At 36.9% G+C, this 27421-nt stretch overlaps 1 protein-coding gene across 15 annotated transcripts in view; it reads left to right on the top strand.

The window, feature by feature from the left end:
* Nucleotides 1-27421, top strand: part of LOC119523165 (E3 ubiquitin-protein ligase HUWE1) — a 193630-nt gene that overhangs the window by 55422 nt on the left and 110787 nt on the right. For all 15 annotated transcript variants that reach the window (XM_037821953.1, XM_037821948.1, XM_037821960.1 and 12 more), the window contains 2 exons: nucleotides 7215-7421; nucleotides 8854-9006. In XM_037821953.1, coding sequence (XP_037677881.1) covers nucleotides 7215-7421; nucleotides 8854-9006 — 360 coding nt within the window. The remainder of the gene's footprint in view (nucleotides 1-7214; nucleotides 7422-8853; nucleotides 9007-27421) is intronic.

Below are 27421 nucleotides of genomic sequence, written 5' to 3'. Positions count from 1 at the left end.
GCGCATATGCAAAGCCAGAGGGGGAGGACCCTTGTCTGAGGAGCCAGTTTCCCTGCTTCTTTGATTGTTCCTTAATGGCCCTCAACACCGTGCCTCTTAGCATTTCAATAGCCCATTAGATCTGCAAGGAGGGCCCTTCTTTTTTTTATCTTTCTTTTTCTCTTTTTCTAAAACAAATTACTCTAAGAAGCCCATTACAGAAAGCCTCAAAGTCTTGAAATTTGGGCCCAGGCAAGAGCAGAGCTAAGATAGCTGTAAGAGACAAAGTAGTAAGTCTAGTGGCTGAGAAAATATGCTAAACACTGTAACTTCCCAAGAAAACGGGGGCGTCCCTTTACAGCCATCTCTCCGGCAGGCTGGGAAGGCTCCTGCCTGGTGCTGGCGCCACAGCCCAGAGCTGCCCAAACGACCCAGTGTGACGGGAAGTCATTCTAGCAACACACTCACACGCCACAATATCTGGCGTGGACAGTAGCCTTTCTCGCACCTGCAGCTAATTGTCCCGGAGCTGGGAAGGCGGAGCTGTGTGTGAAGGGGGAAATTAACATGCACCATACAGCCATCTTTCAGCAGGCTGTGAATGCCCCTACACAGCCCTGTGGCCCAGATCTTCCCTTGGGGGACAGCACTCACCTGTGACATAGCAGCCTTCCCTCAGCAGAGGCCCTAGGAGGGCACAGCTTCGAAGAGGGACCCACTCGGAAGTCCCGTGAACCATACACCAATACCAAGGACTTAAGGGTCAGTGGCGGAGGCAAACTGTGGCGAGGCTGAACTGAAGGATTGGACTCTAGCAACAGCTTTAAATCTCCAGGAACACCTGGGAGATTTGATTACTAAAGCCGCGCTCCTTCCCTAACTGCTCAAACAAACGCCTCACATTCAGGGTGGGCAGCACCAACTACACACGTAAACTGGGTGCCCCAATTGGACCCCACAAGACTCAGACCCCCACTTACCACAAAGACATAGTAAGGGAGAACTGGCTTGGGGGAATAGGTGGCTCACGGATGCCACCTGCTGGTTAGTTAGAGAAACTACTCCACCAAGCTGTAGATCTGACAAATTAGAGATAAGTGTTTGAATCAGTCTACATATCCTAAAAGAACCCTATCAAGTTAAGCTAATGCCAAGAGGCCAAAAACAACAGAAAATTTTAAAGCATATGAAAAGAACAGACGATGTGGATAACCCAAACCCAAACACCCAAATCAAAAGATGAGAGGAGACACAGTGCTTAGAGAAATTAATCAAAGAAATAAAGACAAACAGCAAGAGCATGGCACAGGATATAAAGGACATGAAGAAGACGCTAGAAGAGCGTGAAGAAGAAATTGCAAGAGTAAATAAAAAAAATAGATGATCTTATGGAAATAAACTGTTGCCCAAATTTAAAAGATTCTGGGTACTCATGGTACAAGACTAGAGGAAGCTGAACAACGAATCAGTCACCTTGAGGATGACACCATAGAAAATGAAAGAAAAAAGAAAGACGGGAAAAAATCGAAAAAATCGAAATGGACCTCAGGGATGTGATAGAGGATATAAAACGTCCAAATATAAGAATCATTGGTGTTCCAGAAGGGGAAGAAAAGGGTAAAGGTCTAGAAAGAGTATTCAAAGAAATGGTTGAGGAAAACTTCCCACACATTCTAAACAACATAAATATACAAATCGTAAATGCCCAGTGGACTCCAAATAGAATAAATCCAAATAAACTCACTTCGAGACATATTCTGATCAGATTCTCAAATACTGAAGAGAAGGAGCAAGTTCTGAAAGCAGCAAGAGAAAAGTAATTCACCACTTACAAAGGAAGCATAATACTAAGTAATGACTATGCAGTGGCCACCATGGAGGCAAGAAGACAGTGGCATGACATATTTAAAATTCTGAGAGAAAATTTGCCAACCAAGAATTCTTTATCCAGCAAGGCTCTCCTTCAAATTTGAGGGAGAGCTTAAATTTTTCACAAACAATTGCTGAGAGAATTTGCTAACAAGAGGCCTGCCTTACAAGAGATAGTAAAGGGAGCCCTACCAACAGAGAAACAAAGAAAGGAGAGAGAGAGATGGAGAAAGGTTCAGTACTAAAGAGATTCAGTATGGGTATGTTAAAGGATATTAAGAGAATGAGGGAAAAAATATATCTGACAAACATAAGCCAAAGGATAGGATGGCTGATTGAGTAAATGCCTTCACAATAATCATGTTGAATGTAAATGGATTAAACTCCCCAATTAAAAGATACAGATTGGCAGAATGGATCAAAAAACATGAGCCATCATTATGTTGCATACAAGACACTCATCTTAGACACGGGGACACAAAGAAATTGGAAGTGAAAGGATGGAAAAAAGTACTTCATGCAAGCTACAGCCAAAAGAAAGCAGGAGTGCCAGAATTAATCTCAGATAAAATAGACTTCAAATGCAAGGATTTTTATGAGAGACAAAGAAGGTCACTACATGCTAATAAAAGGGGCAATTCAACAAGAAGAATTAACAAAAATAAATGTTAATCCACCCAATCAAGGTGCCACAAAATCTATGAGACAAACACTGGTAAAACTAAAGGAAGCAATTGATGTTTCCACAATAATTGTGGGAGACCTCAACATATCACTCTCTCCTACAGATAGATCAACCAGATAGAAGACCAATAAGGAAATTGAAAACCTAAACAATCTGATAAATGAACTGGATTTAACAGACATATACAGAACATTACATCCCAAATCACCAGGATACACATTCTTCTCTAGTGCTCACGGAACTTTCTCCAGAATAGATCATATGCTGGGACATAAAACAAGCCTCAATAAATTTTAAAAGATTGAAATTATTCAAGTCATATTCTCTGATCACAATGTAATATAATTAGAAGTCAATAACCATCAGAGACTTAGAAAATTCACAAATACCTGGAGGTTAACCAACACACTCCTACACACAATCAGTGGATTAAAGAAATAGCAAGAAAAATTACTAAATATATAGAGACGAATGAAAAGGAGAACACAACATATCAAAACCTATGGGATGCAGCAAAAGTGGTACTGAGGGGGAAGTTTATAGCACTAAACGCATACATCAAAAAGGAAGAAAGAGCTAAAATCAGAGAACTAATGGAGCAACTGAAGAAGCTAGAAAATAAACAGCAAACTAATCCTAAACCAAGTAGAAGAAAAGAATTAACAAGGATTAAAGCAGAAATAAATGACCTAGAGAAAAATAAAACAATAGAATAAATAACATCAAAAGTTGGTTCTTTGTGAAGATAAACAAGATTGACAAGCCCCTAGCTAGACTGACAAAATCAAAAAGAAAGAAGACCCATATAAACAAAATAACGAATGGAAAAGGTGGTATTGCAGATCCCGAAGAAATTTAAAAAAAAATTATAAGAGGACACTATGAACAACTGTATGGCAACAAACTGGATAATGTAGAGGAAATGGACAATTTCCTGGAAACATATGAACAACCTAGACTGACCAGAGAAGAAATAGAAGACCTCAACCAACCCATCACAAGCAAAGAGATCCAATCAGTCATCAAAAAGCTTCCCACAAATAAATGCCCAGGGCCAGATGGCTTCACAGGGGAATTCTACCAAACTTTCCAAAAAGAACTGACACCAATATTACTTAAACTTTTTCAAAACATTGAAGAAAATGGAACACTACCTAACACGTTTTATGAAGCTAACATCAATCTAATACCAAAACCAGGCAAAGATGCTACAAAAAAGGAAAACTAAAGTCCAATCTCCATAATTAATATAGATGCAAAAATTCTCAACAAAATACTTGCAAATCAAATCCAAAGACACATTAAAAAAATCATACACCATGACCAAGTGGGGTTCATTCCAGGTATGCAAGGAAAGCCCACAGCCAGCATAGTACTCAATGGCGTGAGACTGAAAGCCTTCCCTCTAAGGTCAGGAACAAGACAAGGATGCCCACTGTCACCACTGTTGTTTAACATTGTGCTAGAAAGTGCCAGCCAGGGCAATCCAGCAAGACAAAAAGTAAAAGGCATCCAAATTGGAAAGGAAGAAGTAAAACTGTCATTATTTGCAGATGATATTATCTTGTATCTGGAAAACCCCGAGAAATTGATGATACAGCTACTAGAGGTAATAAACAAATTTAGCAAAGTAGCAGGATACAAGATTAATGCACATAAGTCAGTAATGTTTCTATACACTAGAAATGAAAGAAGTGAAGACACACTCAAGAAAAGGATACCATTTTCAATAGCAACTAAAAAAATCAAATAGCTAGGAATAAACTTAACCAAAGATGTAAAAGACCTATACAAAGAAAACTGCATAACTTTACTAAAAGAAATAGAAAGGGACCTTAAAAGATGGAAAGATATTCCATGTTCATGGATAGGAAGGCTAAATGTCATTAAGATGTCAGTTCTACCCAAATTCATCTACAGATTCAATGCAATCCCAATCAAAATTCCAACAACCTACTTTGCAGACTTGGGAAAGCTAGTTATCAAATTTATTTGGAAAGGAAACATGCCTCGAATTGCTAAAAATACTCTAAAAAAGAAAAACAAAGTGGGATGACTTATACTCCCACTGACTTTGGAGCTTATTATAAAGCAACAGTAGTCAAAACAGCATGGTACTGGCACAAAGATAGACATATGGATCAATGGAATCGAATTGAGGATTTGGAGATAGACCTCCAGATCTATGGCCAACTGATCATTGATAAGGCCCCCAAAACCACTGAACTGGGACATAACAGTCTTTTCAACAAATGGGGCTGGGAGAGTTTGATTTCCGTATCCAAAAGCATGAAAGAGGACCCCTACTTTACACCCTACACAAAAATGAACTCAAAATGGATCAAAGGCCTCAATATAAAAGACAGTACCATAAAATTCCTAGAAGATAATGTCGGGAAACATCTTCACGACCTTGTATTAGGTGGCCACTTCCTAGATCTTACACCCAAAGCATGAGCAACAAAAGAAAAAGTAGATTCATGGGAACTCCTCAAGCTTAGAAGTTTCTGTACCTCAAAGTAATTTCTCAAGAAGATGAAGAGGCAGCCAACTTAATGGGAAAAAGTTTTTGGAAACCATGTATCTGACAAAAGACTGTTATCTTGCATATATAAAGAAATGCTACAACTCAATGACAATAGTACAGACAGCCCAATTATAAAACGGGGAAAAGATATGAAAAGACAGTTCTCTGAAGAGGAACTACAGATGGCCGAGAAACACATGAAAAAATGTTCAGCTTCACTGGCTATTAGAGAGATGCAAATAAGACCACAAAGAGATACCGTCTCACGCCAATTAGAATGGCTGCCATTAAACAGGAAACTACAGATGCTGGAGAGGATGTCGAGAAATTGGAACTCTTATTCATTGTTGGTGGGACTGTATAATGGTTCAGCCACTCGGGAAGTCAGTCTGGCGTTTCCTTAGAAAACTAGATAATAGAGTTACCCTTTGATCCTGCAATTGCTCTTCTTGGTATATACCTGGAAGATCTTAAAGCAGTGACATGAACAGATATCTGCATGCCACTGTGCGTAGCAGCATTATTCGCAATTGCCAAGAGATGGAAACAACCCAAATGTCCTTCAACACATGAGTGGATAGATAAAATTTGATATATTCACATGATGGAATACTATGCAATAGTAAGAAGGAACGATGTTGTGAAACATATGACAACATGGATAAACCTTGAAGACTTAATGCTGAGCAAGATAAGCCAGGCACAAAAAGAGAAATATTATATGCTACCACTAGTGTGAACATTGAAAAATGTAAAATAAATGGTTTATAATGTAGAATGTAGGGGAACTAGTGATAGAGAGCAATTAATGAAGGGGCAACGATAACCCAATAAAAACAGGTAAGCTGTCGTGGGTAAATTTAACGTTCTGGGAATGCCTAGGAATGACTACGGTTTGTTAATTTCTGGTGGGTATGGTAGGAACAAGTTCACAGAAATGTTGCTGTATTAGCTTATTTTCTTGAGGTGGAGTAGGAACATGTTGGAAATAAAGTAGTTATTTTAGGTTAGTTGTCTTTTTCTTACTCCCTTGTTTTGGTTTGTTTGAAAATTTTTTTATTGTATTTTTTTTAAAATTTTTTTATATATTTAATAGTTAATTTAAAAAAATAGTTAACTTAAACAAAAACAGTGAAAAAATATGCAGAGCTCGCCCCCCGAGGAGCTGGGGGAGAATGCAGGGGTGTTGAGCTTCCCTACCTCGATGGTTGCTGATGTGCTCACAGACATTGGGAACTGGTGGTTTGATGGGCCAAATCCTCTCCCATGGGACTTGCCCTTGGGAAGACTGTTCCTGCAAAGAATAGGCCAGGCCTGCTTATAATTGTGCCTAAGAGTCTCCTCCTGAGTGCCTCTTCATTGCTCAGATGTGGCCCTCTCTCTCTAGCTAAGCCAACTTGGCAGGTGAAATCAGTGCTCTCCCCACTATGTGGGATCTTACACCCAGCGGTGTAAATCTCCCTGGCAACGTGGAATATGACTCCCGGGGAGGAACCTAGACTGGCATCGTGGGATGGAGGACATCTTGACCAAAAGTGGGATGTGAAATGAAATGAAGTAAGTTTCAGTGGCTGAGAGATTCCAAAAGGAGTCAAGAGGTCACTCTGGTGGGCACTGTTACACCCAATATAGATAACCCTTTTTAGGTTCTAATGAATTGTAATAGCTAGCAGTAAATACCTGAAACTATCAAACTACAACCTAGAACCCTTGAATCTTGAAGACGATTGTATAAAAATGTAGCTTATGAGGGTGACAATGTGATTGGGAAAGCCATGTGAATCACACTCCCCTTTGTCCAGTGTACGGATGGATGAGCAGAAAAATTGGGGCAAAAAAAGACAAAAACAAAAAAACACACCCAGTGTTCTTTTTTACTTTAATTGTTCTTTTTCACTTTTTTATTCTTATTATTTTTGTGTATTTGGTAATGAAAATGTTCAAAAATTAATTTTGTTGATGAATGCACGACTGTAATGGTACTGTGAACAATTGATTAAACGCTTTGTGTGACTGCATGGTGTGTGAATATATTTCAATACAAGTGAATTTTAAAAAAAGGTTCATGCTCAGCAGTCTTTGGTAGCAAAGCTCAGCTGCAAAGCACTTACTTTTCTTATTCTTAAATCTTGCTCTTTCTTATTCCCTTTGCAGTGCGAGTTGTATCACTGGGTGGACCTGTTGGACCGCTTTGATGGAATTCTCGCAGATGCTGGACAGACAGTGGAGAATATGTCGTGGATGCTCGTGTGTGATAGGCCGGAAAGAGAGCAACTAAAAATGCTTCTCTTGGCTGTGTTGAACTTCACAGCCTTGCTTATTGAGTATAGCTTTTCTCGGCATCTGTACAGTTCCATAGAGGTAGGGGAAGTTTGAGCCTGTGTGATCTGTTCTTAACTAGAATTTTGTACATCCAGATAAGGAAATTACTATTTCTCTCTGGTGCCTGCTTTTTTTTCTATTAGGGAACTCTGGGTTTTCCAATATGTCATAGGCAGTGGTAGAGGATGTTTCTAAGGTATAGATACTATCTCTCCTTCACAGAGTTGTTGGGAATTTTCTTTACTATCACCACACTGCCTTTCAAGATTCAAGAAATGAATGAAAGATGAAACGTGTATATTGAAGTATTCCAGGGACTTTGCTCAAATTGATTTTTGCCTTAGGTTATTAGAATAGCCCCCCATTACCTATAATCTGTTTAAAATGGTTTGTTTTCCTTGACACATTAATGTACTCACTGTTTTTCTAAGTCTTAGTGTGCTGCTTTTCAATCTCTTCTCTCTTCTTCACCCTCCCCCAAAATATATATTAATAGAATCTTGGGTGTCTTTAAAAAGTGAAGTGGATCCAGGTATAATTGAGCTTTTTGAATTGGTTAAAAATCACTTTAAGGAGAAACTCTTTTAACCTAACTTTAGACATTTTTTATCACCATTAGTTAAGAGCTCCAAAGTTATGTGTTAATTTTCCTGAGTCTTCAGTAAAGAAATGGAATTAAAACAAACAAGTAGAAAGAAAATGGTTTGGGAAAAGTAGTGGAATTACTGAACTAAAGACCTAGCAGACAGTGCTTTGTTTGGGGTGCATGGGGTTAGATAAATAGTCTGTTGAATATGAAAAAGATTCACTGCAAAAGAAAGTCCATGGCCTTTGGAACAATCAGCAAGTGGAAATATCTAGGTTTGTTTCCAGCTAATTTACATATTGATTTTAACCCTGATCAAGTGCTTCAATATATTGGTGCATTTTAATTGTATTAAAAAACAAAAATACTCCCTCTCAGGTTGTTTGTGAACATGCCTTGTACTGTAACAGTCATATTTTACATAATCCTACCAGCTATTGTCAAATCCTTAGGTTCTATGTGAAGAACACTGTGTTTTAGTTAATTCAAATTTTATGTTTATCATGAAGAATACAGAAGGAACATACAATTATCTTTCTCTCACAGTGCTTTTAGTCTAGGTGGAGACTCATTGAGTTCCATGTATGTATTATATCACGTTTTTCTCTTGTAATCTCTTCCTTCCTTTGGGGATACCCGTGGAATTTTGATCTACTCTTTACCCTTTTTGCTTTTATTGGACATTCTGGCTTGCTGCCAGATTGTAAGCTCCTTCGGGGCAAGGTCTTCCATGTTGTAGGTACTCAGGTGTTTATACATATTTTTTGTGACTAAACTTCTTGATAACTTTGTAAGTGTTCATAAATTTATTACTTCATTGGCAATTTAAGTTTTCAGGGCCAAGTGTGCCTGATACCATAACTTGCCCTTTTTTTGTCCCTGTAGCATTTGACAACTTTATTGGCTTCCTCTGATATGCAAGTGGTGCTGGCAGTCCTTAACCTTCTGTATGTATTCAGCAAAAGGTCGAACTACATCACGCGCCTTGGATCTGACAAGAGGACCCCACTGCTAACCCGGCTGCAACATTTGGCAGAGGTGAGTCATGGGTAAAGAGTGGAAGAGCACAAACACTGGTGCTTCTTGCACTGTCAAAAATGGATTGGAATCCGTTAATTTACTGGTATAGTTGAGTAGAGCTATTGTGTCCACTTAACGAAGGTCCAGAACACCCAAGAAGAATTCTCAATTAGTATGAAGTAACTTTGAGGGATTTCATGAATCTCTGCTCACAAAGCAGAATCTCTCTCTCTGTTCAAAAATGGCAACCTCTTCTGGAAAGAGACTTCAGATTCTATGTGGGAGGGAAGTATGGTGCAATAAAAAGACCTGGATTTGAGTCCTGACCGTCCTTATTATTCTGCTGTCTGTTTCAATTTAGGGTATCTACTTCAGAGTAGTTTTAGAATTAAATAAAACATAGGGTACTTGGTGCTGAGTAATTAGTTTGTAATGGTAGCGATAGTAATGAAGGGAAAAGCTCTCATATAAAGGTTCACCTCAACCAAACTATTGTCCAGTGTTTGTAGAGGCAAATTGGTAATACATACTCAGGTTTGTGTGAGGTAACCATTGCTGAAAACTTTCTTGGGAAAAGCTGTTCAGGCTTACTTTTTAAAAGCTGATTAATGATTACCTCACAAATAATACAACTCAAATTTCAGAGTATTTTAGGTGCCATGATTACTTAAAAATATTTTTTTGTATGATTATAAATGTAGGATTTATTGTGAAAATTCTAGGACATACAGGAAAGTATAAAGAAAATAATCACCAAGAATTCATCCAGATGGATCCTCCCTTAAAATTTGAGAATATGTCCTTCATGCATTTGCAAATATGTACATACAGGTATGCAACCTGTTTTCTTAACATTGTAAGCATTTTCTCATGTTATTAAACAATGCAAGGCAGTTCACCCTTTCATCCCCAAGGAACAAAAGACCTATCTCAATAGATACTTGTCTTAGTTTGCTAATGCTGCAGAATGCAAAACACCAGAGATGGATTGGCTTTTATAAAACGGGGATTTATTTCGCTACACAGTTACAGTCTTAAGGCCACAAAGCGTCCAAGGCAACACATCAGCAATCGGGTACCCTCACCGGAGGATGGCCAATGGCCTCCGGAAAACCTCTGTTAGCTAGGAAGGCAGCTGGCATCTGCTCCAAAGCTCCGGCCTCAAAACGGCTTTCTCCCAGGACGTTCCTCTCCAGCAAGCTTGCTTCTCTTCAAAACATCACTCCCAGCTGCACTCTCTTCCCCCCCCCCCCCCCCCAGTCAGCTCATTTATATAGCTCCACCGATAAGGGCCCACCCTGAATGGGCGGGGCCACGCCTCCATGGGAACATCTCATCAGAATCATTGCCCACAGCTGGGTGGGGCACATTCCAAGCAAATCCAACCATCACCAAAACTTCTGCCCCACACAAGACTACAAAGATAATGGCATTTGGGGGACACAATACACTCAAACTGGCACAATACTTCAAACATATTTGATAAAATTCAGCACATAAATAAAATACTAATGTAAATTCTTAGGAAGCTATGAAGAGAAAGAAACTTTAAATTTATAAATTGTATCTCCCAGAAGTCATAGTGGGGAGGCCGAAGAGTTTCCATTGGATTCAACAAAAATGCCAACTGTTACTTTCTGCAATTTAAATTTGTAATAGAGATCCTAACTAATACAACATTAGAAATGAAAAAGAAATGAGGAATACATATTAGAAAACTTGCCTTTATTTGTAGGTGCAGTGAGGTAGTCAAGTAAAAAAAATTGAATAGTCCCTCCATACACTAGTAATAACCAAGTAGAAAATTATTGGGAAAAAAGATCCCATTCACAGTATCAACAAGTCTAGTGTCCATAAAATAAACCATATTGGACAAAACTATAAATTTAAGAGAAGATGATATAGTGGGTTAAATCTGTGGTACCTGAATGTATATGCCAAGGATGTTAGGGCATTGTTTCATAAGGTGATGTGTGAGAATATTGCATCATTGTTTGTGGTAGTGAGGAGTTGGAGGCAACTTAGATGTCCATCATTAATAGATTTGATAAGTAAAGAGTGGTACATAAACATGACAAAATACAGTCTAACAGTTAGAAGCAGTGAACCAAGTAATACTCAACAATATTGATAGCTTTTAAACATAATACTGAGTGAAAAAAAGGGAAAAATATTATCTGTTGTTTGGTACCATTTCTGTAACTTTAAAAATGTGCACACAAAGCAACACAGTTTTGGAAAACATACAAATTAAAGGATGAATATCAGAAGTAAAGATGTTGCCTTTGGTAGGCAGAAAGGAATCTGAATGGGCAAGAATGGGAGGGATAGATAAATAAATAAGTAAAAGTAACTAAGCCTAACCAGAAATATTTAATATCTGTTAGAAAAACATTGAACTTAAAAATTGCAAAGAACATCTGAATAAACAGATACAGTATTTTGCATGGGGAGGAGACTTAATATAGTAGAAGCCCTCTTTGATGAAATTAGGACCAGTAACTGGTTGGTGTTTTTCTTTGTTAATCTTGTTAAAACAGCATATGCAAAAAAAAAAAGCAGTGATTAGTACATACCTCAAACATTTTAAACCTAAAACACAAGTGTACATTCCCTTACCAGTCGTTCAGATATAGGGCCAAGGACTTTCCTTTGAGTAAGAAACAGTCTTTTATCTTACTTAGATAAATCATAACTATAATCTATGATTTCTTTAATGTGGAGCAACAATGTAAAGACACTTGTAAAGGAGTCTGAGTGCAAAATTCCAGATTTTTATAATTTAGCCCTGAATGTCTTTTCCCTAGTTTGATGCTATCTTGCCTTTTAGTCTTTGCAAGGCAGTCAACTTAGTTTTTATATAATGATTCCATTTTCAGTTTTATATCATTGGTTTACATTATACATAATTATAATATGTACAACTGACATAAATGGTCTTGTAGACAAACACACCTAACTTGGTACACATACGGGTGGAAGCAAGAGTGCCTATATCAGGCTGCATCAGTCAGTATGTTCTACAGAGGCATGGCGAATATTTAATCATTGATATTGGTTAAGTGAAGTCTGTTAACATCAACTGGAAAGCAAAAATGCACAAAAAATATCCAAGAGAACATTGATAAAGAATGAGGGGCACTTGCTGTACCAGATAATGGAGTATTATAAAGCCATATTACGTTTTAAAGTTTTGCCATTGGCACAATGGACAAATAGGTTTATGTAATAAAAGAGTAAGCCTCATGTTGCTTATAATCAAAACAATGAGGAAAGGAGGGGCTCATTGATAATTGGTTTGGGGGAAAATTGGCCCTTTTAGATCATTTCTTCACACTTACATAAATTCTAGAAACATATTTAGTGGTAGATATGGTAAGGGAGAGTTTCCTAATAAAGTTGAGAAACCTAGAAGCCATTTTTAAAATACTGGCTGATTTGATTATATGAAAATTAAAACTTCTATATGATGAGATAGTTATAAACAGAAGACAGAGACTGTTTTAAAATGGAAGAAAGTATTTGCAATATATACAATAATAAAGAAATAATGCTCATAATACATGAACAGCTCCTACAAAACTTAAAATGGAAGTAACCCAGTAGAAGAAAGTGCAAAAGCATATGAACAGACAAGTCACCAAGGAATATGAAACTTTTTTTTTTATTGGCCAGTAAAACATGAAAAGATTATACCAGTTATAAGCAAAGAAATGCACATCAAAGGGAGCATGTTTAACCATTAGATTGCCAGTATTGGTAAGTTTGTGGGAAAACGTTTTTACAGACAGTTGGTAAATGAATATACCATTTGGGTAATTTGGCAGTATCTTTCATTTCTAAATTTGTATATTTTATTTCACCCATTTAAAAAGAAACTATGCTGCAAACATTTTTCAAATGTGTGCACAAAAATTTATGCATAAGGATTGTTGTTGCACCATGTTTGAAAAAATTTGAGACATCCTATTTAATACAGAATGAGATTGACCTATGTGTGACACTGAAAGACCTCCAAGATGGAAAGATCCCTAACCAAAAAAAGTTATGCCCAAATTTAAACTACATAAAGTCTCAGAAGGTTATGTACTTAATTGTTACCTTAGAAAGCGGATTGGATTTGGGGAAAGCATGAAGGTTAAGTTTCACTTTTTATTGAATATTTTAAAAATATATATGACTTTTATAATTAAATATGATAATTGGTAATAGCTCTTTGAAGGTATACATTTGAGTGAGTATCCATTGTTTGTTAACACAGTGAGGATAGGATAGGAATTTATACCTGATTTACAGATTCAGGTTATGAGAGTTTGCAAGGTTAAGTGATTTACTTGTAATGCCCACAGTTATGAAGGGTTTGAACTGGGATTTGAAACCTGATTTATTTGCTTGCAAAGGCCATACCCTTTCCAAGGGCTGTACCATCTCTGGTGGTTTTGAGATTTCAACACAATCTTTATATTAGGGATGAAAGAAGAGTACTGTATAATTAATTTGGCACTTTGTATAGAGCCTGATAGCACCTATCAAAGTTCACATCTTGTCAACTGCTTTTAGTGCCCTGCTTTTAGACTGATTGTCTTACACTAATATTTCATACTATTAAATGTTCTGACATTTCAGGAAGTAAAAATTAACGTGCAGGCAGTACTTTTAAGTGGCATATAGAGGCAACGTTGCTTTTTCATTTTTGTTTTGTTTTGAATTTCGAATTATTAAGTTCTTTTTCTTCCCTTGGACAATCCTGCTACGAGGAAGGATTGCTTAAATGATTGCTATTTTGTTTCTTTGCATTTGGGGCACCTAAAAAGTACAGGTGTGCTTTTTGTTCTGGATTGGAACAAAAAGGATCTATAGATTGAAGATTTATTTGTGTTTGTAGTTCTGGGCAATTTGGAATCTTGATAGGTTCTTTATGTTGCTACCTTTGCTAATATATGTGTAATGCTGTGCTAGTAAAATAAAAAAGTTAAGTTTTGAGGTTTAGAGGTAATATTTGTAAGCATTAGAGTGCAAGGTATATGCTAGGTGTTTAGTAAATGGTAGCTGCTCTTACTCCCCCATTAAAATTTAAAAACTTCTTATTTCTCTGAAAAAGTAACTTGATGTGGACTGCTTTCCCCTACACCTTCTTTATTTGTTTATTGGGTGTTTTGATATCCACCTCAATTGTTAAGATTAAATTAAATTAAATCATAAACAAAACTCCTAAGGTTAATGCCTGTCATGTCAGTACTTAATAAATGGTAGCTGTCATCGATAGGTGGTTATCAACACATATACTACTTGATATTATCTTGTTTGCTTTCCTTTTAAAGTTGTTTTACTACACATGAGCACACGCTATTTTACGTAAATGCATACATACTGTCAAATGATTTAAAAAAATTTTTAATGCACTCTTTTCTTCTTGAGTCATATCCACACATACAACCTAAAATGTATCCTCCTGTATGTATTTTTATCTTCCATTATGTTGACATGTTGGAGATGTTTTTGTCATTGAATTGCAAATGAAGGGCCATATATATACTTACACATCCCAAATTTCTTTGTCAGTTAATTTTTTCAATAAAAAAAACCTTTTGTTTATTAGCATATTGGATATATCAGCCCTTTGTCACCTGCTACAGGTATTCTTTCCCTAAGTCTTTATGTTTTCTTTGTTCATTGTTTTTTTTAACATGGTGTTTTCCTACATGGCTTAATTTTTTTCTTTATGAAAAACGACCTTGTATGATATCTTTTCTCATGTTAGTTTCTTAACAACTCGGTGTGTATGTGGGCCAGTTGTGAATATGAACATTGATTAGTGAGTTGCAAATTTAGGGAAAGATCTCTAGGGAAGACTTGTTGAATCAGTTAAAAGCCAGTTAGCTGGCTTTTGTGAAGGTACACTGGTTCTTAAACTTGAACATACATCAGAATCACTTTATTAAAATACAGATTGGTCTCCCTCCCCTGCTTCACACCACCACCACCACAGTTTCTGATTCAGTAGGCCTGGGGTGGGGCCCGATAATTTGTATTTTTAACAGGTGATGTTAATGCTGCTGGTCCAGGGACCACAGATTGAGAAGTCCATCCCTATTGGGTAAAGTTACAGAATCTTACCAAATTCTTACAGTTCCATCTCAGAGAGCTGATGTCTGGATACTTATTCATTCTTTAGCAAATCCCTTCTAGTGAGGCGGTGTCCATATGCTTCTGATTTAAATATAATAGCCATTAATTGGGTATCTATTTAAGCACCAGGATCATTTGCCAACACTACTGGGTAGGTGATTACAATGAGGGTTAAAAGTTGTATGTAATGTTTTTTGAACAAAGCCTATGGTTTTTTAGCCCCAATAAAGTGTGAAATGTAATATCTGCTGTTTCTGTCTTAGGTGTTTGGAGTTGCTTGGGCCTGGTTCTCATTCCATACTTGAGTGTCACCCTGAATCCTAAATCAACACCCAAACCTTCCAGTTGATAACATTCAAGAAGTATATGGCAAGCCCTGTGCTGGATGTAGTAAAAAACATGTTCTTTTCTTTAAGAATACCACTTAGTAGTTGAAAAGACAGGATTATATGCATAATAATGGAAAGGGCAAAGCACTAGTATTACTCTGAACAGTACTAGCTATAATAAGTATCCTAGAATCTTAAACAGTCCGTAGATTAATCCAAATCCATTAGCCTTGTTGGCTGCAAAAGAGACTTTTCCGCATTATAAAGGTATGTGCTCAGTATAAAAAAATTAGAAACGTGAAGAAAATTTGTCATCAAGTGTTTACTCTTAGCACTTTGGTACATTTTCTTAGTCTTTATTTTATGGATAGCTAAGCCCATGATATATATAATTTTAAATCCTGCTTTACTTGATAGTATTTTTCCATGTTAACTTTTACTTAATTTTGTAGGAAATATTTCTTTGTACTTTTGAGGCAGTGGTAATATATAAATTTAACACCCATCATAGACTTTCGTGAATCAAATTTGGTTTTACGTTTTTTTTTTTTTTTTTTTTTTTAAGTATCCCAGCTTACCAAAACTTTACAAATCATAACTATTTGTTTTTTCTTAGATCACAAAAATTTGGCAGGAAAGATTTCAGGACCGCATGGGAAAGAGTAGAAATATTCTAAAACAATTAGCTGAATGATAGAAGAAACAAAAACAAAGTAATTTTGCAGATGTACAGCCTTTCAAGCTCATTCTGCCTTGCAAAGACAGATCCTTAATTTGACTTACCTATCTTCAAGCCTTTTTTTTTTTTAACAGTTAATAGCAAATTCGTGTTTCTTCACTGGAAGTCCTGAGAATAGCCAAGAAAATCTTGGAAGTGTAAAGAGGAAGTACTTATCCTATTAGGTGTTAAACCTTTTTATAAAGCTATGGTAATTAAAATAGTGTGGTAATAACGGTAGAATTGATCAATAGATAGGGTTCAGAAACAGGTCCAGTTGCATGTAGGAAATGAATTTATAATAAAGATGACATTTTGGACAAGCAGTAACTAAGGATGATTTATACAATAAACGGTATTAGGACAATTGGGAGGTCTTGGGGGAGAGGGGAATTCAGGTAGATCCTACCTCAGCAAAGTAAAATTAAAATGTATTAAAAACATGAAGCTATAAAAATACTTTTAAAATATAACTTTGGGGTAGGCCAAGATCTTTTCAGTAATGAGACCAATGCCATGAAAGAAAAAATTGATTCCTATTGCAATATGATTTTATATCTTCTATACATGAATACTTTAAATACTGTGAAATTATGCCATCATGGATATCTTAATTTACTTCAAATTTCTCATATTATTTGGGTTATTTACAATATTTTTCTCTTGTAAATGCCACAGTGCATATCTTTAATACATGAATATTTAATATATGAATATTTGTCCCTATTTAGCACCAGGTGCTTATTATTAAGATCTTAACAAATGCTAAATCTTGTACTTAAAATTCTTGACTAATTTAATCTTCAGGAAGATGCTACAGGTATCATTCTCTTGATTTTATACATAGGCTCAATTTTCATATAAAGCTCAAAGAAATCAAGTAACTTAGTCTGGGTGTGTTTGAAGATGAACAGAATAGGCAGCTGTCTTAAATCTTTCCCTCTCCATTAGTTCCTCTTACGTATCTATACATTTAAAAAGAAAGAACAAAAGAAAGCAAGAACATTCATCTTTTTTTTTTTTCTTGGCAGTCTAGCTAAAGGTTTTCAACTTTGTTGATCTTTTCAAAGAACCAACTTTGGGTTTCATTGATTCTGTTGTTTTTCTGTTCTCTTTTTCATTTATCCCTGCTGTAATATTTATTATTTCTTCTGCTTCTTCGGGTTTACTTTACTCTTTTTCTAGTTTGCTAAGGTGTAGAAGGTTAGGTTATTGATTTGAGATCTTCTTTTTTAATGTAGGCATTTACAGCTATAAATTTCCCTCTGAGCACTGCTTTCGCTGCATCCCATAAGTTTTGGTATGTTGTATTTTCATTTTCATTCATCTCAAAGTATTTTCTAATTTCTCTTGTGGTTTCTTCATTGACGCATTTGTTAAGAATGTGTTTAATTTCCGCATATTTGTGAATTTTATAGATTTCCTCCTGTTATTGAATACTAATTTCATTCCATTGTGGTTAGAGAAGATACTGTAAATAATTTCAGTCATTTAAAATTTATTGAGACTTTTTTGTGGCCTAACATACGATCTGTCCTTTCCCATGTGCACTTGAGAAGACTGTATTCTGCAATTTTTTTTGTCTACTTGTCCTATCCGTTATTGAACGGGGGATGTAAACGTCTCCAATTATTATTGTACTGTCTATTTCTCCCTTCAGTATCAGTTTTTGCTTCATATATTTTAAGGCTCATTTTTTATTGTGATAAATATGTAACAAAATTTGTCATTTTAACCTTTTTTTTTGTCTTTTTTTTTTGCCATTTCCCATTTTTAAGTGTACAATTCACTGGCCTTAATTTCATTTACAGTGTTGTGCTACCATCAACAACATCCATTACCAAAATTTTTTCGTCACCTCAAACAGAAACTCTACCCATTGAGCAGTAACTCCCCATTTCCCCCTCCTCCTAGCCCTGGTAACTTATTTAATTTCTGTCTCTATGAATTTGCTTATTCTAGATATTTCATGTAAGTGATATTATACATATTTGTCCTTTGGTGTCTGGCTTATTTCATGAAGCATAATGTTTTCAAGGTTCATCCATTTTGTAGCATGTATCAGAATTTCATTCCTTTTTATGGCTCGATAATATTCCTTTGTGTTAGATATACTATATTTTGTTTATCCATTCATCTGTTGATACACGGGTTGTTTCCACCTTTTGGCTATTGTGTATAACGCTACTGTGAACATTGGCATACAAGTATCTGAATCTTTTTTCAATTCTTTCAGTTATATCCCAAAATACAGAATTTCTGGGTCATATGATAATTCTATTGTTTCCCTTTTTGAGGAATTGCCAAATAGTTTTCCACAGTGGCTGTGCCATTTTGCATTTCTACCAGCAATGTCACAAAAAGTACCAATTTCTCACAAGCTGGCCAACACCCATTTTCCAATTTTCTTCTCAAATTATAGCCATCCTGGTGAGTGTGAAGTGGTATCTACTTATGGTTTTGATTTGCATTTCTCTAACGACTAATGATATTGAGCATCTTTTCATGTTCTTCCTGGCCATTTGTTTATCTTTGGAAAAATGTCTATTCAAATCTCCTGCCCATTTTTAGTTGTGTTTTTGCCTCTTTTTTGTGTTGAATTGTAGGAGTTCTTTGTAAATTCTGGATATTAAACCCCAGGTGCTCTTTTTTCATGCATACATATATGTTTATAATTGTTATATCTTCTTGATTGGATTGACCCTTTTATCATTGTATAATGTCCTTCTTCATGTCATGTAACAATTTCTGTCTATAAGTCTATTTTGTCTTTTTAGTGTAGCTACTTGAGCTCTGCTTTTGCTACTCCTTGCATAGAATATCTTTTTCCATCTTTTCACTTTCAATGTGTTTGTGTCTTTGGATCTAAAGTGGGTCTTTTGTAGACAGTATATCATTGGATCATGTTTTTAATCCTTTCTGCCAATTCCACCTTTTAATTGGAGAGTTTAATCAATTTGCTTTTTATGTAATTACCGATAAGGATTTCTTCCTTTTTGCTATTTGTTTTCTACGTGTCTTACATCTTTTTTTGTTCCTCAATTCCATTACTGTCTTCCTTTGTTAGATACATATTTTCTATTGTACCATTTTGATTCCCTTGTCTTTTATTATATAATTTTCAGGTTTTTAAAAAGCATTTGACTTTGGCATTACAACTAACATCTTAATGTGTAACATCTAGTTTGAAATAATACAAACTTAGTTTCAATAATATGCATAAACTTTGCACCTCTATAGCTTAGTTCCCACCCCATTTATTTTGTTATTGTCACAAATTACATCTTTATATGTTGTGTGCCTATTAACATAGATTTATAATTACTGTTTTATTCGGGTACCTTTTAAGAGATACAGGAAAGACAGGTATTACAAACCAAAAGTATAGTGACTCTGATGTTTATATTTGCTTATGTAGTTACCTCACCAGTGTTCTTTGTTTTTATGGATTTGAGTTGCTATCTACTGTCCTTTCATTTCAACCTGAAGGACTTTCAGCATTCTTGCAGGGCAGGTCAATTAGTGACAAAATCTCATTTTTTTTGTTTATCTGGTCATGTCAGTTTTCCTTCCTTTTTGAAGGATAGTCTTGTTGGATATTGAATTACTGGTCAGCAGGTTTTTTTCTTTCAGCTCTTTTAATATGTCATCCCATTGCTTTCTGGTCTCTGTGGTTTCTGATGGTGCTGTCAATCTTATTGAGGATCTCTTATATACAGCAAGTTTATTTCTCTTTTCTGCTTTCAGGGGTCCTTTAGCTTTAGCTTTCAATAGCTTAATTATGTGTGTCTTGGTGTGGCTCTCTTTGAGTTTATCTTACGTGTGGTTCATTGAGTTTCTTGGATGTGTAGATTCATGTCTTTCATCAAATTTGGGGAGTTTTCAGCTATTGTTTCTTCAGATATCCTTTTTGCCCCTTTCTCATTCTCTTCATGGTTTCTCATTATACGTCTGTTGGTACACTTGATGGTGTCCCACCAGTCTGGACTGTTGATTTTTCTTCATTCTGTTTTCTGCTTGCTTTTCACACTGGGTTAATCTCAATTGACTTATCTGCAAGTTTGCTGAGTCTTCTTCCTGTTCACATCTGCTATTGGATCCCTCTAGTAAATGTTCATTGCGGTCATTCTGTTTTTTAACTTCAGACTTTCTATTTGGTTAATTTTTTTTTTCTTCATTTTATTCAGATATATTCACATACCACGCAGTCATACAAAACAAATCGTACTTTTGATTGTTCACAGTACACACAGTTGTACATTCATCACCTAAATCAATCCCTGACACCTTCATTAGCACACACACAAAAATAACAAGAATAATAATTAGAGTGAAAAAGAGCAATTGAAGTAAAAAAGAACACTGGGTACCTTTGTCTGTTTGTTTCCTTCCCCTATTTTTCTACTCATCCATCCATAAACTAGACAAAGTGGAGTGTGGTCCTTATGGCTTTCCCAATCCCATTGTCACCCCTCATAAGCTACATTTTTATACAACTGTCTTTGAGATTCATGGGTTCTGGGTTGTAGTTTGATAGTTTCAGGTATCCACCACCAGCTACCCCAATTCTTTAGAACCTAAAAAGGGTTGTCTAAAGTGTGCGTAAGAGTGCCCACCAGAGTGACCTCTCGGCTCCTTTTGGAATCTCTCTGCCACTGAAGCTTATTTCATTTCCTTTCACATCCCCCTTTTGGTCAAGAAGATGTTCTCCGTCCCATGATGCCAGGTCTACATTCCTCCCCGGGAGTCATATTCCACGTTGCCAGGGAGATTCACTCCCCTGGGTGTCTGATCCCACGTAGTGGGGAGGGCAGTGATTTCACCTTTCAAGTTGGCTTAGCTAGAGAGAGAGGGCCACATCTGAGCAACAAAGAGGCATTCGGGAGGAGGCTCTTAGGCACAATTATAGGGAGGCCTAGCCTCTACTTTGCAGCAACCGTCTTCCCAAGGGTAAAACCTACAGTAGAGGGCTCAACCCATCAAACCACCAGTCCCCTATGTCTGTGGTCATGTTAGCAACCATGAAGGTGGGGTAGGCGAATACCCCTGCATTCTCCACCAGCTCCTCAAGGGGGCACTACATCTTTTTTCCTTGTTTTTTTTTTTTTTTTAACTTTCCCTTCTTTTTTAAATCAACTGTATGAAAAAAAAGTTAAAAAGAAAACAAACATACAATAAAAGAACATTTCAAAGAGACTATAACAAGGGAGTAAGAAAAAGACAACTAACCTAAGATAACTGCTTAACTTCCAACATGTTCCTACTTTACCCCAAGAAAGTTACTTAATATAGCAACATTTCTGTGAACTTGTTCCTACTATATCCATCAGAAATTAACAGACCATAGTCATTCCTGGGCATCCCCAGAACGTTAAATGGCTTATCTGTTCTTCTTGGATTATTGTTCCCCCTTCCTTAATTGCTCTCTATTGCTAGTTCCCCTACATTCTACATTATAAACCATTTGTTTTACATTTTTCAAAGTTCACATTACTGGTAGCATATAATATTTCTCTTTTTGTGCCTGGCTTATTTCGCTCAGCATTATGTCTTCAAGGTTCATCCATGTTGTCATATGTTTCACGAGATCGTTCCTTCTAACTGCCGCGTAGTATTCCGTCGTGTATATATACCACATTTTATTTATCCACTCATCTGTTGAAGGACATTTGGGTTGTTTCCATCTCTTGGCAATTGTGAATAATGCTGCTATGAACATTGGCGTGCAGATATCTGTTCGTGTCACTGCTTTCCGATCTTCGGGGTATATACCGAGAAGTGCAGTTGCTGGATCGAATGATAACTCTATATCTAGTTTTCTAAGGAAATGCCAGACTGACTTCCAGAGTGGCTGAACCATTATACAGTCCCACCAACAATGAATAAGAGTTCCAATTTCTCCACATCCCCTCCAGCATTTGTAGTTTCCTGTTTGTTTAATGGCAGCCTTTCTAATCGGTGTTAGATGGTATCTCATTGTGGTCTTAATTTGCATCTCTCTAATAGCTAGTGAAGCTGAACAATTTTTCATGTGTTTCTTGGCCATTTGTATTTCCTCTTCAGAGAACTGTCTTTTCATATCTTTTGCCCATTTTATAATTGGGCTGTCTGTACTATTGTCATTGAGTTGTAGGATTTCTTTATATATGCAAGATATCAGTCTTTTGTCAGATACATGGTTTCCAAAAATTTTTTCCCATTGAGTTGGCTGCCTCTTTACCTTTTTGAGAAATTCCTTTGAGGTGCAGAAACTTCTAAGCTTGAGGAGTTCCCATTTATCTATTTTTTCTTTTGTTGCTTGTGCTTTGGGTGTAAAGTCTAGGAAGTGGCCGCCTAATACAAGGTCTTGAAGATGTTTCCCTACATTATCTTCTAGGAGTTTTATGGTACTTTCTTTTATATTGAGATCTTTCGTCCATTTTGAGTTAATTTTTGTGTAGGGTGTGAGGTAGGGGTCCTCTTTCATTCTTTTGGATATGGATAACCAACTCTCCCAGCCCCATTTGTTGAAAAGACCATTATGACTCAGTTCAGTGACTTTGGGGGCCTTATCAAAGATCAGTCGGCCATAGATCTGAGGGTCTATCTCTGAATTCTCAATTCGATTCCATTGATCTATATGTCTATCTTTGTGCCAGTACCATGCTGTTTTGGCAACTGTGGCTTTATAATAAGCTTCAAAGTCAGGGAGTGTAAGTCCTCCCACTTCGTTTTTCTTTTTTAGAGTGTCTTTAGCAATTCGAGACATCTTCCCTTTCCAAATAAATTTGATAACTAGCTTTTCCAAGTCTGCAAAGTAGGTTGTTGGAATTTTGATTGGGATTGCATTGAATCTGTAGATGAGTTTGGGTAGAATTGACATCTTAATGACATTTAGCCTTCCTATCCATGAACATGGAATATTTTTCCATCTTTTAAGGTCCCCTTCTATTTCTTTTAGTAGAGTTACGTAGTTTTCTTTGTATAGTTCTTTTACATCTTTGGTTAAGTTTATTCCTAGGTACTTGATTTTTTTAGTCGCTATTGAAAATGGTATCTTTTTCTTGAGTGTCTCTTCACTTTGTTCATTTCTAGCATATAGAAACATTACTGACTTATGTGCATGAATCTTGTATCCCGCTACTTTGCTAAATTTGTTTATTAGCTCTAGTAGCTGTATCGTCGATTTCTCAGGGTTTTCTAGATATAAGATCATATCATCTGCAAACAATGAGAGTTTTACTTCTTCTTTTCCAATTTGGATGCCTTTTATTTCTTTGTCTTGCCGGATTGCCCTGGCTAGCACTTCCAGCACAATGTTGAATAACAGTGGTGACAGCGGGCATCCTTGTCTTGTTCCTGATCTTAGAGGGAAGGCTTTCAGTCTCTCACCATTGAGTACTATGCTGGCTGTGGGTTTTTCATATATGCTCTTTATCATGTTGAGGAAGTTTCCTTCAATTCCTACCTTTTTGTTTTTTTTTTTTTTAATCATCATTTTATTGAGATATATTCACATACCACGCAGACATACAAAACAAATCGTACTTTCGATTGTTTACAGTACCATTACATAGTTGTACATTCATCACCTAAATCAATCCCTGATACCTTCATTAGCACACACACAAAAATAACAAGAATAATAATTAGAGTGAAAAAGAGCAATTGAAGTAAAGAAGAACACTGGGTACCTTTGTCTGTTTGTTTCCTTCCCCTACTTTTCTACACATCCATCCATAAACTAGACAAAGTGGAGTTTGGTCCTTATGGCTTTCCCAATCCCATTGTCACCCCTCATAAGCTACATTTTTATACAACTGTCTTCGAGATTCATGGGTTCTGGGTTGTAGTTTGATAGTTCCAGGTATCCACCACCAGCTACCCCAATTCTTTAGAACCTAAAAAGGGTTGTCTAAAGTGTGCGTAAGAGTGCCCACCAGAGTGACCTCTCGGCTCCTTTTGGAATCTCTCTGCCACTGAAGCTTATTTCATTTCCTTTCACATCCCCCTTTTGGTCAAGAAGATGTTCTCCGTCCCACGATGCTGGGTCTACATTCCTCCCCGGGAGTCATATTCCACGTTGCCAGGGAGATTCACTCCCCTGGGTGTCTGATCCCACGTAGGGGGGAAGGCAGTGATTTCACCTTTCAAGTTGGCTTAGCCAGAGAGAGAGGGCCACATCTGAGCAACAAAGAGGCATTCAGGAGGAGACTCTTAGACACAAATATAGGGAGGCCTAGCCTCTCCTTTGCAGCAACCGTCTTCCCAAGGGTAAAACTTATGGTAGAGGGCTCAACCCATCAAAACACCAGTCCCCTATGTCTGTGGTGATGTTAGCAACCATGGAGGTGGGGTAGGCGAATACCCCTGCATTCTCCACAGGCTCCTCAAGGGGGCACTACATCTTTTTTTTTTTTTCCTTGTTTTTCTTTTTTTTTTTTTTTTTTTAACTTTCCCTTCTTTTTTAAATCAACTGTATGAAAAAAAAAAAAGTTAAAAAGAAAACAAACATACAATAAAAGAACATTTCAAAGAGACCATAACAAGGGAGTAAGAAAAAGACAACTAACCTAAGATAACTGCTTAACTTCCAACATGTTCCTACTTTACCCCAAGAAAGTTACATAGTATAGCAACGTATCTGTGAACTTCTTCCTACTATATCCATCAGAAATTAACAGACCATAGTCATTTCTGGGCATCCCCAGAACGTTAAATAGCTTATCTCTTCTTCTTGGATTATTGTTCCCCCTTCCTTAATTGCTCTCTATTGCTAGTTCCCCTACATTCTACATTATAAACCATTTGTTTTACATTTTTCAAAGTTCACATTAGTGGTAGAATATAATATTTCTCTTTTTGTGCCTGGCTTATTTCGCTCAGCATTATGTCTTCAAGGTTCATCCATGTTGTCATATGTTTCACCAGATCGTTCCTTCTTACTGCCGCGTAGTATTCCATCGTGTGTATATACCACATTTTATTTATCCACTCATCTGTTGAAGGACATTTGGGTTGTTTCCATCTCTTGGCAATTGTGAATAATGCTGCTATGAACATTGGCGTGCAGATATCTGTTCGTGTCACTGCTTTCCGATCTTCCGGGTATATACCGAGAAGTGCAATCGCTGGATCGAATGGTAGCTCTATATCTAGTTTTCTAAGGAACTGCCAGACTGACTTCCAGAGTGGCTGAACCATTATACAGTCCCACCAACAATGAATAAGAGTTCCAATTTCTCCACATCCCCTCCAGCATTTGTAGTTTCCTGTTTGTTTAATGGCAGCCATTCTAACCGGTGTTAGATGGTATCTCATTGTGGTCTTAATTTGCATCTCTCTAATAGCTAGTGAAGCTGAACATTTTTTCATGTGTTTCTTAGCCATTTGTATTTCCTCTTCAGAGAACTGTCTTTTCATATCTTTTGCCCATTTTATAATTGGGCTGTCTGTACTATTGTCATTGAGTTGTAGGATTTCTTTATATATGCAAGATATCAGTCTTTTGTCAGATACATGGTTTCCAAAAATTTTTTCCCATTGAGTTGGCTGCCTCTTTACCTTTTTGAGAAATTCCTTTGAGGTGCAGAAACTTCTAAGCTTGAGGAGTTCCCATTTATCTATTTTCTCTTTTGTTGCTTGTGCTTTGGGTGTAAAGTCTAGGAAGTGGCCGCCTAATACAAGGTCTTGAAGATGTTTTCCTACATTATCTTCTAGGAGTTTTATGGTACTTTCTTTTATATTGAGATCTTTGGTCCATTTTGAGTTAATTTTTGTGTAGGGGGTGAGGTAGGGGTCCTCTTTCATTCTTTTGGATATGGATATCCAACTCTCCCAGCCCCATTTGTTGAAAAGACCTTTATGGCTCAGTTCAGTGACTTTGGGGGCCTTATCAAAGATCAGTCGGCCATAGATCTGAGGGTCTATCTCTGAATTCTCAATTCGATTCCATTGATCTATATGTCTATCTTTGTGCCAGTACCATGCTGTTTTGGCAACTGTGGCTTTATAATAAGCTTCAAAGTCAGGGTGTGTAAGTCCTCCCACTTCGTTTTTCTTTTTTAGAGTGTCTTTAGCAATTCGAGGCATCTTCCCTTTCCAAATAAATTTGATAACTAGCTTTTCCAAGTCTGCAAAGTAGGTTGTTGGAATTTTGATTGGGATTGCATTGAATCTGTAGATGAGTTTGGGTAGAATTGACATCTTAATGACATTTAGCCTTCCTATCCATGAACATGGAATATTTTTCCATCTTTTAAGGTCCCCTTCTATTTCTTTTAGTAGAGTTATGTAGTTTTCTTTGTATAGGTCTTTTACATCTTTGGTTAAGTTTATTCGTAGGTACTTGATTTTTTTTTTTTTTTTTTTTTTTTTTAAATCATCATTTTATTGAGATATATTCACATACCACGCAGTCATACAAAACAAATTGTACTTTCGATTGTTTACAGTACCATTACATAGTTGTACATTCATCACCTAAATCAATCCCTGACACCTTCATTAGCACACACACAAAAATAACAAGAATAATAATTAGAGTGAAAAAGAGCAATTGAAGTAAAAAAGAACACTGGGTACCTTTGTCTGTCTGTTTCCCTCCCCTACTTTTCTACACATCCATCCATAAACTAGACAAAGTGGTGTTTGGTCCTTATGGCTTTCCCAATCCCATTGTCACCCCTCATAAGCTACATTTTTATACAACTGTCTTCGAGATTCATGGGTTCTGGGTTGTAGTTTGATAGTTTCAGGTATCCACCACCAGCTACCCCAATTCTTTAGAACCTAAAAAGGGTTGTCTAAAGTGTGCATAAGAGTGCCCACCAGAGTGACCTCTCGGCTCCTTTTGGAATCTCTCTGCCACTGAAGCTTATTTCATTTCCTTTCACATCCCCCTTTTGGTCAAGAAGATGTTCTCCGTCCCACGGTGCCAGGTCTACATTCCTCCCTGGGAGTCATATTCCACGTTGCCAGGGAGATTCACTTCCCTGGGTGTCTGATCCCACGTAGGGGGGAAGGCAGTGATTTCACCTTTCAAGTTGGCTTAGCCAGAGAGAGAGGGCCACATCTGAGCAACAAAGAGGCATTCAGGAGGAGACTCTTAGGCACAAATACAGGGAGGCCTAGCCTCTCCTTTGCAGCAACCGTCTTCCCAAGGGTAAAACTTATGGTAGAGGGCTCAACCCATCAAACCACCAGTCCCCTATGTCTGTGGTCATGTTAGCAACCATGGAGGTGGGGTAGGCGAATACCCCTGCATTCTCCACAGGCT

The sequence above is a fragment of the Choloepus didactylus genome, chromosome X, assembly GCF_015220235.1.
Source record: "Choloepus didactylus isolate mChoDid1 chromosome X, mChoDid1.pri, whole genome shotgun sequence".
Taxonomy (NCBI): Eukaryota; Metazoa; Chordata; class Mammalia; order Pilosa; family Megalonychidae; genus Choloepus; species Choloepus didactylus.
Note: the sequence above shows the minus strand (reverse complement) of the source record. Positions and strands in the feature narration are given on the sequence as shown.